Consider the following 16,074-nt stretch of genomic DNA (forward strand, 5'->3'; position numbering starts at 1 on the left):
TATAGCTCTCTAGCTCAGCAGCACCCGTATTTCACCGCTGGTACGAGGGAACAAATCCCTCAACCTAGGTTTCGGCTCCTCATCTTCATCTTCCTCGTCGTCCATCAACTCATCCGCAGCTATTATCTTGCCCTCTACCAACTCAAAATCCTCACAGAACTTGCCAGCAGCTTCTTCGGTAATATCTTGTATCATCTTTCTATTGCGTAGCTGCTTGATGTTTTCTGCTGCATCGATGAGGGCAGATGGTAGGAACTCATCCAGCTGTTGACTAGCAGAGACTAGTGCATCTGCTTTGAATGCTTCCAACTGGGGCACTGTCTTGAGGCTTTCGGCAGAGTCGCTGATTGATGCAAGCGCCTCAAGCAGAGTAATTAGGCCAGACTCGTTGACCAAGTATTGATGTTGGTAGTCTGTTAATTTGGCTACAGTCTCTTGGATTGTGTCTTTTATGTCGCTGACTCGCTCCTTGGTGAAAGCATATTGCGAGAGAACTTCTTTGGCCGCAAACAAGCAGTTGACGGCGAAGATGGAGTTATCAGGCTCTTTCATGACTTTCTGTAGGTTCTCACAACTGCTCAAGAAGGGATCGAGAGCTTCTGATAGTACAGCCTGGAAGCCCTGACCATCATCATCCGTTGCAGCGAGTGATGTGTCGTAACTTTTCGCAAGTACTTTGAGTATCTGCAATGCCTCTTCCAGGAATTCAGGAGGAGAGAGATCTGCTGGCGCCACAGCAAGATCGCTTTGTACGTTAGCGACGTAGTCTCTCATGTTCGCACGGAATTGCCGCATCGCCGAAGCTTCTAATGTGTCAAAGACATCCAGAACTTCCGAATCGGTCCCGAGCAGCTTTGCAAACGTTCCCTTGTAGAAACCAATCAGATTGGCAATTTTGTATGCTAGGGTCGCATCATCATGACTTTGGATGACTTGTTCTGTTCGCTGTCTCAACAAACGAGCTACACCTGCAAGATCACGGCTGACAAGTTGATTGAGAGCCTTTCGCCCGTCAAACACCTCGGCATCTTGGTCACCTCGTAGCCAAGGCTCACTTTCCAAGCCAGCCTGGATGGAACGCTTGATTTCTTCACCATCCGAGATGAAAAGATTTTCGAGTGCCTCTCTTTCAGATACTGTCGTAGAGTGAGCCCATGCAAGCATATCTCCCACATAGCGCAGCGGATCGTGAGCGTAAAACTCGATGGGCTTGGTGGCTATGTGGTTTTCTGATGTTGAACCGGTCAATGCTGCATGGAAGGCGTCTGACAGAATCGACTCGCGAGCTTCAGCAAACGAATCCAGACAGCTTTGGAACAGGGCAGGCCGTTCAGCCAGTACACGCAGAGATCGCCGGACCGATGCGCTGATCTGTGGGTTCTCCAGATCTAGCGTTTTGAATTCGCGTTGGATCCACCGATAAAGCTTCTGGAAAGCAGAGTTGAGTTGTTTGGAGCTTCTTTCTAGCACCTCCAGGCCCAGTCGCTGATCTTCAGTTCCGAGAAGTACCTGGCAGTCATGATGTATCTTTTTCACACGAGTCAAAATCTGGAAGAATTCCTCGTTGACAGGCTCCGCGGTAGAAGTCAATACAGTTACATCATCATCCGTGATGAGGAAGTGAGCAGTGAATGCATTGAGCATTTGCTGTTTGGATTCGACCTGTTTCTTCTGGCTTATGAGACTGGTGGCCTCTTCCAAGACAGGGTCAGTCTCTTTGTTTGCAGCCGCAATATGACCACGCATATCAGCGCAGTAGTTGTTCAGACTGCTGATTGCTGTTCCGATACGCTTCAATTGCTGAAATTGTTTAGCAGACTACTTTTAGTGCTTGTGTTCTGACATACCTCGGCAACCTGACCAAAGTCCTTAATGATCTCGCCATTGCACTGTATGACTTCTTTTTGTACATCAAGGCGCAGTTGACGACGCGTCTCTGCAGAGTTTTGTACTCCACGTGCATCTAGAGTTTCCAAGGCATCTCGAATCTCAAGATCTGCATAGGAAGCGGAGAGCACACTTGTGATGCGGCTGGCTAGCGCATTCGCACCCTTTGAAGCGGGCGTCCCCGACGGCGACGAAGGAGAAACGCCATTCTGGGACGCTGGAGCAGCGCGGTCGTGGAAGTAGCTTGTCGTCATGAATGAATGGTTGTGACCTTTGCCTAGAAAGGTGTCATGTCGGGCAAACCCAGGGCAGGTGCAGCCGAGCTTATCGATAGATAGATCGATAGGTACCAGCGCGGCGCGTCACCTGCATGAGTCCCATGTCGATGAGGCGCTCGACGATAGCCGCACACATCGCCGCCCACTTGTATCCTGCTGATACAACTACTGACCAGACTTGCGTCAGAGCCCATGGATTCAGGCCTCAAGTTCTGGGGATCACGCTTCTGGTCCTCTGACCCTACTCGCCCATAAAACGCACCCATCCAGCGCAGCACGGCCACGCGCCCCGCCCGTTGGCCCAGCGCAATACCGCACAACGACCATGATGGCATCCAACCTGCTATCCAGACTCCTTCCCTCTGCCTCAGACGACCTCTACGAAAACGAACCGCTAAACACTACACACCACCGTGACTCTGTCTCGACTGACGAGCAGCACGAGATGGACATAGACGAGGAGAACTTTGGTGCTCGCTTTGAGGAGCAGGACCTGGCGCACTTGCTTGAGGAAGCCTCCTCCAGCCAGATGACGACCGAGAGCCGCGCAGTCTCTCCAGATACCAAACGTAACGCACCACCAGGCATCAACACAACAGGTCGCATACCTGCATGGAGACAGCCTGCGCCAGCCCGCACTACACCTATCGACGACGACGACGACGTTCCACAGTCCCTGCTTCTAGAAGGCGGACATGGGCCAGCACCGGGTTCAAGTAAGCGCGGTGAAGGTCTTCCCATGCCTGTACCAGGCCCGTCAACGCGACAGACACGGGCACAGTGGGATGCTACCCGCACACAGCAACGACTTCACGACGACGACAGAAGAGGGGCACCTTCACAACCTTGGGGGCATACCAGTAGACCTGGACACTTCGCGGCAGATCCTCGGGAGAAAGCCTTGTGGCTGTGGGTAAATCAGACGGATCTGGACAACTATATGACTGAGGTTTATGAGTATTACGTTGGCTGTGGCATATACTCGATCCTCCTGAGGAAGGTCCTGACGCTTCTGCAAACAGCCTTTGTGGTGGGTTTCATGACATTTCTTGGATGGTGTATCGACTACTCCAAATTTCCTGAGAGCAACAAGATGAGCCAGGTCTTGGTACCAAAGTGTGCCGCGAGGTCAGTTCTTCTTTCTGATACCACAAAGTTTCAACTGACAGTAATTAGAATACACGGCTTTTGGATACTGGCCCTCTGGCTCTTCGTCATATATTGGCTCTACTCATTCTATAACATGGTCACAGACATACCTCGACTGCGAGCTATGCACGATTTCTATCACTATTTACTCGATATTCCCGACTGCGACATTCAAACGATACAATGGCAGCAAGTCGTCACACGCATCATGGCGTTACGAGATTTGAACTTAACTACTGCCTCCAACCTGTCGCCAGAAACACGCAAGTTGCTCGACTCGAAAAGCAGGCAGCGGCTGGATGCTATTGATATCGCAGGCCGCCTCATGCGCCGTGACAACTATCTCATCGCCCTATTCAACAAGGAAATACTTGACGTCACGGTCCCCTTGCCCTTCCTGGGCAACCGCTACATCTTCTCCGAGACTACAAAATGGCATGTTAACCTTGCCATTATGGACTTCGTCTTCAGCGGACCAAATGGCCAATTCAACCCAGGCTTCCTCAAGGAACGTAACCGCCGGGAGCTCGTGAAACGATTGAGAACGCGTTTCTTCTGGACTGGCATCATCAGTATTCTTTGCGCCCCTTTTGCCGTGGTTTTTGTGCTGGCCTCATACTTATTCAAATACTTCACCGAATACCACAAGGACCCGGGTCAGCTCAGCAATCGTGACTTTACGACTTTCGCTCAGTGGAAATTCCGCGAATTCAACGAACTTCCTCATTACTTTGCCCGTCGCCGTAACATGGCCTATCCATACGCGAATCTCTACCTCGCCCAGTTTCCGAAAGACAAGACCGAGCAGCTATCATCATTTGTCGCATTCATTGCAGGTGCTTTCGCATTCGTCCTCGTATTATTTACGCTTCTCGGCTCCGAGTTGTTCCTCAACTTTGAAATCACACCTGGCAAGACAGCTATCTTCTGGATTGGTATCCTTACTACGGTATACCGCGTCGCAAGGGGAAGCAGCCCTCAGGAAGACCAAGTCACAGATCCAGCCTACTACCTTAATCATGTCATCTACCACACCCGTTATGAACCCGAATCGTGGCGTGATAGACTACATACCGACGAAGTCCGCGCTGAGTTCACCAAACTCTACCAACCCAAAATCCTCATATTTGCCGAGGAGATTTTGAGCATGGTTATCACCCCCTTCCTGCTCATTTTCAGACTGCCCAATTGCAGCGAGCGTATTGTCGACTTCTTCCGCGAATTCTCGATCGTAGTCGACGGCTTAGGCGTCACATGTTCCTACTCCATGTTCCCATCCACAAAGACGACACGTAACGCCAACAACATCCCCGCCAACGGCACCGGTGCTCGCAGAGAAGACCCAGACCTTCGGGAAGACTACTTCATGGCCAAAGACAACAAGATGATGGCCTCCTACTACGGCTTCCTAGATACATACCAGAATTCCGGTCGCGGCTACAACAGTCGTCTACAAGGCCGCAGCAACTTCCATCCCCCACCACAGTTCCCAAACACCTTTGGCACAATGTCTCAGACCGCTCAACCAATAGAAATGGGCGCAAAAGCATCAAGTCGAAACCAACCCGGTCGCCAGAACCTCCAGCAGAGAACACCGAGACAGAGACCCATGGCAAGAGACGAGCCCATGACCTCTATGATGCTTGATCCGCACCACCAGCCTTCTTCGGCCTCGATGCTGCGTGGCTCGCCTCACCAAGCGGGGGCGAACCGGTACCGTACACCTCTTCAACCAGTCTCCGATGCACCTGGTCCATCGCACACCCGTATCGAGGAGGAAAGTATGCTTGGTGACTCGTGGCGAACAAGCCGGTTGGCGCAAGATGACGATGAAGAAGAAGAGGCGGTTGCACCAGCGAACAATGGTGGGGGAGTCTTACAGCTTTTGCAACAGTTTTCTAGAGCCCAAGCTGAAGGTCGGGGCGCGGGCGTTGGCGTTTAATCTTTGTTCTTTTTTTTTGAAAGGGAGGTTGGATAACATTCGCGTGGAGCGCCTGGGAATTACTGGGCGTTTATTCAAAGATCTTTTACTTATTCCCACTCAATCCACAATTGGCGTAGCAATGTTGTTAGTAGGAATCAATGCCACATCATTGCAAACATGTTCTCCTGTTTCACTGATGACATTTAAGGATCAAGTCTAGATATCTGACATCGGCGGCCCTGACCACCATAGCATTCCATGCTACTGTACTGGTTAAACTGGGCATGTACTTGGCTAGTCTTCATCGTACCATCACGTCCTCCTCACGCTGCCATGCGGGAAGCAGACATTGTTGTATCATTTGTCATTGTCGGGCTGTTCCTGGTCGTTCTCTACAGTTACATGCCGCAGAGGCTCTCCCTCCAGCCTTCATCCATAACCGATGAAGAAAACAAATCACGCCGTAACCGAATTTCCATTGGACCCATGATCATCATGCACAGCAACCCATTTCGCTCAACTCAAAATCTAAGCAGATGCCTCGAAAGCGGTAGGGAAGCGGCGGATGTTGTCGGCGAGGTTACCCTTGTTGCGGAGGAACTGAACGTAGGCACCGTCGATCTTGACCTTGCCCTCCTGGCGCTGCTGGACGTACTCCTCGCGCTTGAGAGGGGTGAAGCCCCAGTTCTTGGAGACGATGATCTTCTGGCGACCAGGGAACTGAAGCTGGTTAGTTTCGAAATATTACTGACAGATAATTTTATCAACGTACCTTGTACTGGCAACGCCTCAGAGCCTCGAGAGCAATAGCGCGGTTAGAGTCCCTAGTCCTGACGGACATGAGGATCTGACCAATGTTGACACGAGCGACAAGACCGTTGGGCTTGCCGAAAGCACCACGCATACCGGTTTGCAATCTATCGGCACCAGCGCACGACAACATCTTGTTGATACGGACGACGTGGTAGGGGTGGACACGGACACGGAGATGGAAAGATTCCTTTCCTCCGCTCTTGACCATGTACTTGTTGGCGCAAATACGGGCGGCTTCGAGAGCCTCGGAAGACAGCTGCTCGTACTCGTTGGAGACCAAGTGGATGCAGAGAGGGAAGTCGTCTACGTTGGCCTTCTTGCGACCGAGGTCGAAGATGCGGATCTTGGCATCGGGTACACCACGGTTGAACCTGCTCTTGGGGTACTGTAACCCAGTCAGCCTATTGTCCTCCTCTCCTTGTATTTCCAGTCTGACGTACGGGCTTGTTCTTGCAGTAGCGGTAGCAACGGGCGGGACGGCGGGCCATTGTGACGGTTCTTCCTGCTTTGAAATCAATGAGCGGATGTCCGGAGAGCGTCGAAAACGAGAAAGAGTGAGTGTGTGCGCAAACTGATAAAGATGTCAGTAAAACGTCTGCCAGGGGATTTGATTGCGACAGCCGTACCTTACCCTTTATTTGAGTGTTAGTGGGGAGGTGTCGGAGGGCGAAGTCGAGGGAAGTCGTCAGTGGTGATTGCTAATCACAATATTGCGCAGCACACGCCAAGACCCGATTAAGCGAGCGCATTGATTTCCAAGCAGGTAAGCGCCACTCAAAGTGCAATCCTGGGGGATCCGTGGCAACGGAATGCGAACATCATGTTATACGCGCCTCTCCTGAAACAATACCATGTAGACAAGTGACATTGCAAGCTGTTTCACTGCGCATACAAGATACACGAATATGTGCTCGTGTACATCACCTACTGCCTGCTCCAACTCGCGGACGGCTTGCGAGACGTAGTTTTGTCTCAATGACATGGTTAGAGCACGGGCAGGCTAGTCATAATGAGTCACATTGCAGAGGGTAGATCGAGAAGATGGCTCATGAATCTTTTGTCATTCATTGGATATCATCAAGGCCGAGCATACGCCACACCCTAGGTATCATGTCTAACTGATTTTTTCCCTATGTGAAGTACCACTCTAGTTCTCGGTGTTGGTGCTCAGGATGTCAGAGTCACCTATATACTGTCAGCGGATCGCGTCAATGTAAAGAAGCCGAACAAAAACATACCAGCGTCGAGGATGGACATGACGGAGCAACGGAAGAGCTTTCCGCAAGCGGTTCCAAGCTCAATCTTCAATTAAGTTAGCTGATAGCTCTCCATGGCCATAATCGGACCAATTCTCAGAGCCAGCCCTCGGAGATGAACCAGTACAACGAACCCCATTATTGTCCAATTCTGTCCTTATAGTATAGGCCGAGAATATCTGAACTCATATACAACGTGCTCCGTTGTACAGGCATCTCGTCGTTAGGCAATGAGAGAGGGTGGAATGTATACGTACGTTGTTTCCAGAGAAATGGTGGACAGAGGTCTTGGAAAGCATAGCGTAGTCTGAAGTGACGTTAGCCATGTTTTTTTGGAATCGCGAAAACCAATTTACTTACACTCGAGCTCAGACTTCCTCAGAGGAGGAGTGTTGCCGGCAATGATGACGAGCTTGGCCTTGCCAGTGCGGAGGCTCTTGAGGGTGGACTTGTAGCCGAGGGTGACCTTACCGGACTTCATCACAAGCGCAAGGCGCGAGTTGATGGAGTCGGCGGTTCTCTTGTTCTTCTTGGGGGCCATCGTTGCACGTAGGAAGTTGTCTGGGAAATTCCTAAGGGTGTTGTTGTGCTCCGGTCGTGAGTTGTGGAAGTTCGCTAGGTAGTGCGCTCACAAAATTCTGTGGGCGAAACGACGCCAAGATTTGCACTAAGCTCCATAAAATGATGACTAAGCTACCACATCCGCGAGCATATCATTTTTGGGACTAATAGTTCAAGTCTCAAGTTCGGCAGGCAATTTCACTTTGGTGCTGATGCAGCCTGTCGCATCCGAATTAGGCAGGCAGAACAGAAGTGAAATGCACGTGATGCCCTTGCAAAATCTATCACTATGCTCAGGATTGATTGCGCACAGCTCGTCTATTGAAGACGCGAAGTTTGGACATTGAGCAACCCGTAAATATAAAAGTCAAAATATTTTTAGCTGATACAACGCTACTTCATATGGTATCATTGCACTCTAGTCCAACGTTACACAACAGCAGCCATAAACTCATTGCCACGTGACACCCGTCAGATTCTACCAAAATACATCAACAGCCTTGTCTATGCTGCTGCTCTTTGCGTCTGTCTTCCTCCTCGAGTTGGGGCTGAGACAGCACCAGGTCGATTCAGAGTGTATTTGGCAAAGGCTCTTGCCAAGGCCTTCTTCGCGCTGACCTTCTGCGAGCCAACAAAAGAGTCGACCGCAACAGCAATAGCGCGATCAATATCTACTGATGAACAGTAGTCGGATAAACGCATCTTGCAGAAGGATTCTGCGATACGCAATATAGCCTCAAGATGACGGACCTGGCAACATTAGTGGATGATACAATCATTTAGAAGCAGTCAACTTACAGTTATTGGATAGGCTCCCGTTGCCATGGACTCTCGACGCATGTCTGCAAAGAGACGCGCAATCTTATCTTGTTCAATCTGGTAGAGCTTGGGTCTGCACCTCTCCCGAGCATAAAGAATGTACTTCCTCAAAAGCTCCTGTGGAATCTCGCCCTCCTTCACTGGAGCATCTCCGTCGACTTCCATCTGGTCATCACCATTTTGTGACGCCTTGGCCTTGTCGGAGTAACCGTACGTTGAATTGACAAGGGGGTGTGCTCGACCATGGGAATTTACCACGAACTTGGCGAGGCGCTCGTCTTCCGCTGGATCGACGGTATCACGCACAACGCACAGAATGTCAAATCGAGACAGAATAGGCTCTGTGAGCTCCACGTTCTGCGAGAAGGGGATTGTGGAATTGTAGCGTCCACCAATGGGATTGGCAGCAGCTACAATCGAACAACGTGCTTGAAGTGTCGTGACGATACCAGCCTTCGAGATAGAAATGGTCTGCTGCTCCATGGCTTCGTGGATAGATGTACGATCTTGGTCGTTCATCTTGTCAAACTCGTCGATCAGACAAGTACCCTTGTCTGCAAGCACTAGAGCGCCTCCCTCTAAAGTCCATTCGCTTGTCATAGGATCACGACGCACCGAGGCTGTGAGACCGACCGCAGAGGCACCCTGACCGGTTGCGAAGACTGCACGATGGGCAGTCTTCTCAACATACTTCAAGATCTGGGATTTGGCGGTACCGGGATCTCCAAGAAGAAGCACGTTGATATCACCACGGATTGAGTGTCGGCCCGGCGCCTCCTTGCTGACACCTCCAAAGAGTGAGAGCGCCACAGCGGTTTTGATGTCAGTATGCCCGTAGATGCTTGGCGCAATGGAGCCGATGATTTTGTCGACAATACGTGGGTCTTTGGACAGTCTTCGAATCTCCTTCTCGTCATCTTCAGTCAAGCGGAAGCCTGCCAGCTGGTCGTGAGACTTGACAATGTAGTTTGCTTCGAGAATGGTAGCGAAGACAGGGAATCCGTTCTTATTGTTCAAAGCGGCATCGTAGTTGTTGCGGTAGATACCTGTGACCTCTATCTCCTCGCCAGGCTTTGCAGAGTCAATCAAATCCCAAAGCAGAATAACCTCGCGGTGTCGCGGCAGACGACCAGCTGGAACAGTTCCGGGAGACTCTTGTAAAGTAAGCTTCTGGTAGTTGCGATAGACGGTACGCTCAGAGTTGACTGTGAAAGGACCGCGCGATTGGCAGTTCTGACAGAAGGAGATCTTGACCTCGACATTGGAGTCCTGGTGGAAGGGTCCAAGTGTGACACCGCACTTGGTGCAATCAAACTTGACATATTTCAGCTGCGGGAAAACTCCGCTTCGACGAGTAACCACTCCGCTGACACGGACAAGGCTGTTGAGGTGTGACTGACGAAGCTGGCGGAGAGTGTACTGTACAGGCACGTCGGTGATACGGACATGGATCTCAGAGTGGATACGCTCGTAGTCTGGATAGTGAAGGAGAGTCACTTCCATGGCAACCTGGTCGAATATCTTGAGCATTTCAGTTGGCGTGTTCGCAAGCCAGTAGGCTAGCGTGGCCTTCTGCTCTGCCAAATGGTCGAAAGAGACTTCGAGGGACTCAGCGTTGACCTCACCCAATGTTCGAATGCGGGCTCCGTAAACCGAGTGACCATGCTCATCCGTGTACTCGGTCAAGAAAGACTTGAACTCTCGCGCAATCGTCCTGGCAACCTGTGGTTGGGCAACCCAATCGGTCAATGTATTAGCTTTGACATCGGTGAGCGCTTCAAGCGTCAATTCCTCGTTCATGATGTCGTCGGCCATGTCCATATCATCCTCTTCGTCGTAGCGGTGTCTCCGAACACGGCGGCGTCCCATTAGACCTGCTAGGCCATCTTGCTCATCGTCGTCTGGCAAAAAGGCAGCGGGCATACGGCGTCTTGCCTCTCTGTCACGAGCGTTCAGGCTTGCATCGAGTTTCCGCCTCTCCGCAAGGCTGAGCTCTTCGTATTCACCTTCATCATCTATTCCCTGGCCCTCATAGGCATCGTTTTCACGGGCTGCATAGTCATTCTCGAAGTCATCGGCAAACAGATCGATTCCCTCGGCCTCTTCTGCGTCCTCTTCTAGGTCGTCAACATCGCGGATAATGTCATCGTCGTCAAGCATATCCGCATCATCTTCATTAGGCAGCATAGGAGGGGATGAGGCCATGGCTGTGAGCCGTTAGCTGTTTGTTGTGTCCTTTGTTTGCACCGAACTTACGACTGGACGGCGGATGCACCGCTGAGGAGGGAAGGTCTTCATCGTCTCTCGCGCGCTTGTTGCTTCGACTAGCAGGCCCAGCGCCTCGATTTGCGGACGACATGTTGGAGCGAAGGGGTGGGGGTGGTGGTGAGCTGAGTCTTTGTTAGTATTGTGGTATTAGCGGTAAGGAGGGGCTAGAGGTTGGCGCTCGGTGTCTGAGTCGTGCGTGTTTAGGATACGTACCTCATGTTGACTCAATTAACAATCCTCGCATGAAGCACGAGACTTTCGTATAGTAATTGGGTGTAGCAGTGCGGGGCTGCAGGTGAGAGTAGGAGAGGGTCAAGCAACACGACCGCGTCGCGCTTTCCTTTTCCACGCGTAAAGTGGTTTGACTGCAGCCAATCAGTGACCACGCGCATCTTGTACCGTTGATAGGCCTCACAACCCTCCACAACTTGCAATCCCAACAAGTCAGCTTTTAGGCTTTTCAAGGGCTTCAGTGTAGACTCACCTCTTCAGTTCCCATACAGCCATATTATAATAGCAGACACCAGTGGGACACTCTGTGATCATGGCCGACTCGCAGTCCATAAGCATGTCTTCCAAGCCGCGCTCTAGCAGCATGTCGCAAGCATCTGAAAGTTCCCAGACGGCAGCAGAGTATGTTTTCTGTGAGACAATTACGGTAAAAGTCGCTGATTGTGTTCGAATAGCTTTATCAAAGAGCAGCTTAGCCTCGAGGCAGAAGCACGCGAGGCTCTTCCATACGTGAGCAAGCACACACGCCAAATCACTTGCGCACCTACTGATGCCTAATAGCAATTCGATACTTGCACGCGCGACCTTGGTCCCCTAAGACAAAGCCTTTATGCATGTCTCACTTGCAATTCCGCGCCCGCCTCGTCCGCTCAGCAGTACACACCAGCAGGTGTCTGCTATTCATGCTCCATTTCCTGCCATGGCGAACACACGCTCGTTGAATTGTTCAACAAGCGCAACTTCATATGCGATTGTGGCACTACGAGGATACCGGACATGACGCCCTGTACGCTTCGCATCAATGCGAAGACTGGGCTGAAAGGCGAGGTGACCGGAGAAGAGCCCGCGAAAACCAACAAATACAACCACAACTTTCAAAATAAATTCTGCGGCTGCGGTCAAGAATATGATCCTCATGAAGAGAAGGGCACGATGTTCCAATGCCTTGGGCTTGGAGGTTGTGACGAGGGTGGCTGTGGTGAGGACTGGTGGCATCCCGAGTGTTTAGTTGGCTTCACTCGAGAAGAGTACAGCAAGATGATCGAAAAACCTGAAGCTGGATTGAAGAACAGTACCACCGAAGCCATGGGTGTCGACAAGGTCGCGGAAGGAGAGAACAAGGCCAACGGGAATGTGGCAGAGACGGTGCCATCGAACGACACAGCTATTGCCGATGCAGTCACAAACAGCAATGGTGTCGATGGGAACGATATTGCAGTAGCTGGCGGCGAAGATGAAGAAGACGACGACGACCCGCCCCTACCTCCAGGATTTCCCGAAGAAGATGACTTTGACCACTTTCTCTGTTACAAGTGCGTCGCCGCAAACCCATGGATCAAGAAATATGCGGGCTCAATCGGATTTCTGCCACCAGTATACTATGACAAAGCCACTGCACTTTCGCACTCAGAGAAGGTCACTGTCGCTCCCCCAGAGAATGACAGCAAGAAACGCAAAGCATCCGATGAAGACGAAGAAGAGCAGCAGACCCCCTCGAACCTAGCAGCTCCTGCACCAGCTAAGCGCCAAAAGTCCGAAGACCCAAGTGGCACCCTCTCCAGCATCCCCGAGGACCCTCCCGCCCTCCCTACACCCCCCAAGAACCCCGAAGCACCAAAACACGCCTCTCTTCCCCCCCTGCCGGAACCCGCTCTCACAACCCCCTTCTCCCTCTTCCTCAAACCCGACTTCCGCGACCACCTCTGCCACTGCGACACCTGCTACCCACAGCTAAAACTGCACCCCCAGCTCCTTGAGGAAGAAGACACCTACGAGCCCCCCGTCTCCGAAGACGGCGACCAAGGCGCGCAATCCGTCGGCACAGGCAGTATCCTAGACCGCGGCGAAGCCGCCTTCAATAACATGGATCGTGTTCGCGCCATCCAGGGCGCAATGGCATATGCGCATATTAGAGACAAGGTTTCTGCGTTCCTGAAGCCGTTTGCGGAGTCGGGTCAGGCGGTTGGCGCGGAGGACGTCAAGGCGTATTTTGAGAAGCTGAGGGGTGATGCGCAGGGGATCGAGGATGCGGCAGGAGGTGCAAAGGCGAGTCGTGATAATGAGGATGGAGGGGTGGGCGGGGGTGGTGGAAAGGAGCAGAGTGGGTATTGAAGATTGGGATGGTGGGGAGAGGGAAGTGGGGATTACAGTGAGGGTTTGGAGTGTTGCACGCTTGAGTAGATGGTAGATACTTGAGACAAGTAAATTGGAACTATAGTAATGAAATAATTCGAAATGATCGACTTGCGACCTGTAAAAAAAGTACTAATCAATAGATACAATAAAATAACCCTCCGTTCTGCAAAACTAGGGGTATCAAATCAATCTTCGTTCTGCTCTCCTCCCGGGATTGCTTTTCTTTTCTTGAACATAATATATTTACTATCTCACTACGCCGTAGCCGTCACAGTGATCGTCTCCCTAACCGTCTCCTTCTCCGTCGTCGTAGCCGTTACGGTAAAAATCTGACTGGGTGGAATGGGCGTGATGATGAGGGGGCCTTCTGATGTTGTCGACGACGATGACGGGGAAGAGGGTGTGGGTTCAGGTGCTGGTGGCGGTGGTGGCGATGATGCGGAGGGGGTAGTTGTCGGTGCAGGGGGAGATGAGGTGGCATCTGGTGTTGATGTGGGGGCTTCTGGGGAAGAAGGAGATGCGGAGGGGGATGGTTGTTGTGAACTTTCCGGGGTGGGAGTGGTGGATGGAGACGGCTGCGCTGGAGGCTCTGCAGGGGGTGTCGACGACGAAGTTGGCTGTGCTGACGTTGAGCTTTCTGGCGAAGGGGGAGAGGGGCTGCTTGGAGCTGCAGGTGGTGTTGGCTCTGCAGACACCGAAGTCACTTCAGACGCAGAAGAAGCAGCTGACGAGCTGGGTGCTACTGATTCGGGTGCCGTAGACGTGGCTGGTACTTGGGGTGCCTCGCTGGACGCCAGCGTGGCCATGACCGTAGTGAACGATGTAACGATTACTACTGGTGGCACTTGTAAAGACTCCGAGGGTACAGCCAGAGCTGCTGAGCTGGCAACAGGTGGCACTGCCTCCTGACCTTCATTGCAGCTTGTCATAACCGGAGTAGGCGTAGCTGACCCTGACACTGGCTTCTCAGGTGCCGTGATGGCCGCATCAGGTGACGGGGCAGAAACGTACACAGTGGTGTATGATGTGACCATAATACGTGATGTCACATCCGCCAAGTCACCTGCAGATCTCGAGGACGATACTACAGGTGAACCACTAGAAACACTAGATGCTGCTACGGATGACGCAACGGTAGTCGGGCTAGAGCTACTGTTCGATGATGGTTGACTTGGAGCTGCTGACCCAGGATGTTGAAAACCAGGCATTCCTCTAGAGGTAGGCGATGGTGTTTCACTGGTAGGAGGAGTGACTGAGGCTAGGGAAGTTGAAGACGCTTGCTCTATGGGTGAGTATGTGAACTTAGGATATTCGCGACTAGTAACGCTAGCTGTACTGTTTTCAGCAGCCTTGACAGAGCTTGACAGTGCTGATAAGGCATCGGAAGAGAGAGTGGGTGTTGGACTGCTCTCGACTGGTGCTTGTTTCAGGCCCGGCGTAGTGGTGGACGTGGGTATCACACTGTATGACTTCTCTGTTGTCGGCTTTTGTGTAGGTGTGATGAAAGATGTCGATAGGACAGTTTCTGGATCTTGTGTCGCCAGTGGCTCGCCATCAGGATTCACAAACGTGATACCCGGCGCTATCGATGTGAATACTGTTGGCTGAATAGGTTCTACTACTAGAGCAGTGTCTAGTTGTGCGACTACCTTTTCAGACGTTGAAGAAATTATTGAGGAAGTGTTGAAGTATCCAGTAAACCTAGAGTTGCTTAGTGAGTGATTTTGCTGGGGTGGCTGGAAACGAGTGTCTTACTGGCGCCTCTGGTGGTTCCTTGGGACCGGCCCACCAACAACACATGTTGAACAAGCTGCCAGCAGCAGGATTTTGGAAAATATGACCATTGCGAAGGCTTGCTACGATTAGAGTACCAGGAAGAAAGAAAAAATCAACGGTGCGATACCAGCGCTTGGGAAGAGATTAGTTAAAACGACAGACAGACTGGATGAAAAGACCAAGGAAAAGTGGACAGTGATATGAAACGACCGACAAGACAGAACTAACGAGAAGGAAATAAAGCACGGAAGGAAACAGGAAACAACGGGTCTCAGCTAAAGACAACCTAGACGTTCAAATTGCTATCGTGAGGGCATCACGGCATCTGGGCTGCCAGCAGTTTTGAAGCTGCATTAGCCGCCTTGAGCACGGTTTGAGTGCGGTTTGACCAGACCATGGCACAAAGAGCGGTATTGGCCCAGCATGATCGCAGTAGCGAGTAATTTGGAGAGGCTGGTCAAGCCCCAGTGGAAAGTACGGTAAGTATGCAAAGAGTGGCTGTGGAGCACTGATGCGCTGGGTTGACGTTTCACCGCTGGGCCAATGAAACGGCGACAGGCCATAGCACAGCGACAACGGCCAGGCGCTTCGCCGGAACAGTCTGGCCCCTCGACGCACACGACTGGCTGCGCTGCAAATAGCATCTGGGGTATGAGGCTCGTCGGCGCTATCCGACACCGTGCCTGTGCCTGGCTTGTCGTGCTGCCGATGCCCATGTGCTGGGGCGGTGGGGGAGAAAGGCGACGGTGAGCGGGTCTTCTTTGCATTGACAATGTGCCGCGGCATGGCTAGGCCACGTGCAGGGAGCATTGAGTGGTTTGCGAAGTCACCATGACGGAGAGCATGGGCATTGGCGGTACCCAATTGTCAGTTACAGTCGTATGGGGATCGGTGGAAGAGTGGATGACGGGGTTGGGTGATGGGGAGGCTGCACGTGCCGCTTGTTCTTCCGCCCCGGCGGTGACAGGTTGACGAG

At 51.9% G+C, this 16,074-nt stretch overlaps 7 protein-coding genes across 7 annotated transcripts; 2 read left to right on the forward strand and 5 right to left on the reverse strand.

Moving 5' to 3' along the window:
- Positions 1-9: 9 nt before the first annotated feature.
- On the reverse strand, positions 10-2,141 carry COCMIDRAFT_127 (uncharacterized protein; the record flags this gene model as incomplete). Its single annotated transcript, XM_007683873.1, has 2 exons — positions 10-1,800; positions 1,848-2,141. 2 exons carry the CDS (start codon positions 2,139-2,141, stop codon positions 10-12), a joined length of 2,085 nt encoding a protein of 694 aa, XP_007682063.1.
- Positions 2,142-2,493: 352 nt separating this feature from the next.
- Positions 2,494-5,256, forward strand: COCMIDRAFT_128 (uncharacterized protein; the record flags this gene model as incomplete). The annotated part of the gene is made up of 2 exons (XM_007683874.1): positions 2,494-3,293; positions 3,342-5,256. 2 exons carry the CDS (start codon positions 2,494-2,496, stop codon positions 5,254-5,256), a joined length of 2,715 nt encoding a protein of 904 aa, XP_007682064.1.
- A 510-nt stretch (positions 5,257-5,766) lies between these two features.
- COCMIDRAFT_31466 (uncharacterized protein) lies at positions 5,767-6,539 on the reverse strand (the record flags this gene model as incomplete). Its single annotated transcript, XM_007683954.1, has 3 exons — positions 5,767-5,958; positions 6,011-6,436; positions 6,492-6,539. 3 exons carry the CDS (start codon positions 6,537-6,539, stop codon positions 5,767-5,769), a joined length of 666 nt encoding a protein of 221 aa, XP_007682144.1.
- Positions 6,540-7,198: 659 nt separating this feature from the next.
- COCMIDRAFT_79685 (uncharacterized protein) lies at positions 7,199-7,848 on the reverse strand (the record flags this gene model as incomplete). The annotated part of the gene is made up of 4 exons (XM_007684036.1): positions 7,199-7,236; positions 7,290-7,353; positions 7,565-7,614; positions 7,668-7,848. The coding sequence occupies 4 exons, from the start codon at positions 7,846-7,848 to the stop codon at positions 7,199-7,201; spliced, it is 333 nt and encodes a 110-aa protein (XP_007682226.1).
- Positions 7,849-8,372: 524 nt separating this feature from the next.
- On the reverse strand, positions 8,373-11,046 carry COCMIDRAFT_131 (uncharacterized protein; the record flags this gene model as incomplete). The annotated part of the gene is made up of 3 exons (XM_007683875.1): positions 8,373-8,618; positions 8,667-10,894; positions 10,944-11,046. 3 exons carry the CDS (start codon positions 11,044-11,046, stop codon positions 8,373-8,375), a joined length of 2,577 nt encoding a protein of 858 aa, XP_007682065.1.
- Positions 11,047-11,550: 504 nt separating this feature from the next.
- On the forward strand, positions 11,551-13,298 carry COCMIDRAFT_79598 (uncharacterized protein; the record flags this gene model as incomplete). Its single annotated transcript, XM_007684037.1, has 3 exons — positions 11,551-11,588; positions 11,642-11,696; positions 11,748-13,298. The coding sequence occupies 3 exons, from the start codon at positions 11,551-11,553 to the stop codon at positions 13,296-13,298; spliced, it is 1,644 nt and encodes a 547-aa protein (XP_007682227.1).
- Positions 13,299-14,650: 1,352 nt separating this feature from the next.
- COCMIDRAFT_58884 (uncharacterized protein) lies at positions 14,651-15,166 on the reverse strand (the record flags this gene model as incomplete). Its single annotated transcript, XM_007684038.1, has 2 exons — positions 14,651-15,023; positions 15,078-15,166. Coding segments are annotated over 2 exons (462 nt in total), but the record flags the coding sequence as incomplete, so codon positions are not given.
- Positions 15,167-16,074: the final 908 nt, after the last annotated feature.

Source organism: Bipolaris oryzae, assembly GCF_000523455.1.
Source record: "Bipolaris oryzae ATCC 44560 unplaced genomic scaffold scaffold_0, whole genome shotgun sequence".
In the NCBI taxonomy this organism is placed as follows: Eukaryota; Fungi; Ascomycota; class Dothideomycetes; order Pleosporales; family Pleosporaceae; genus Bipolaris; species Bipolaris oryzae.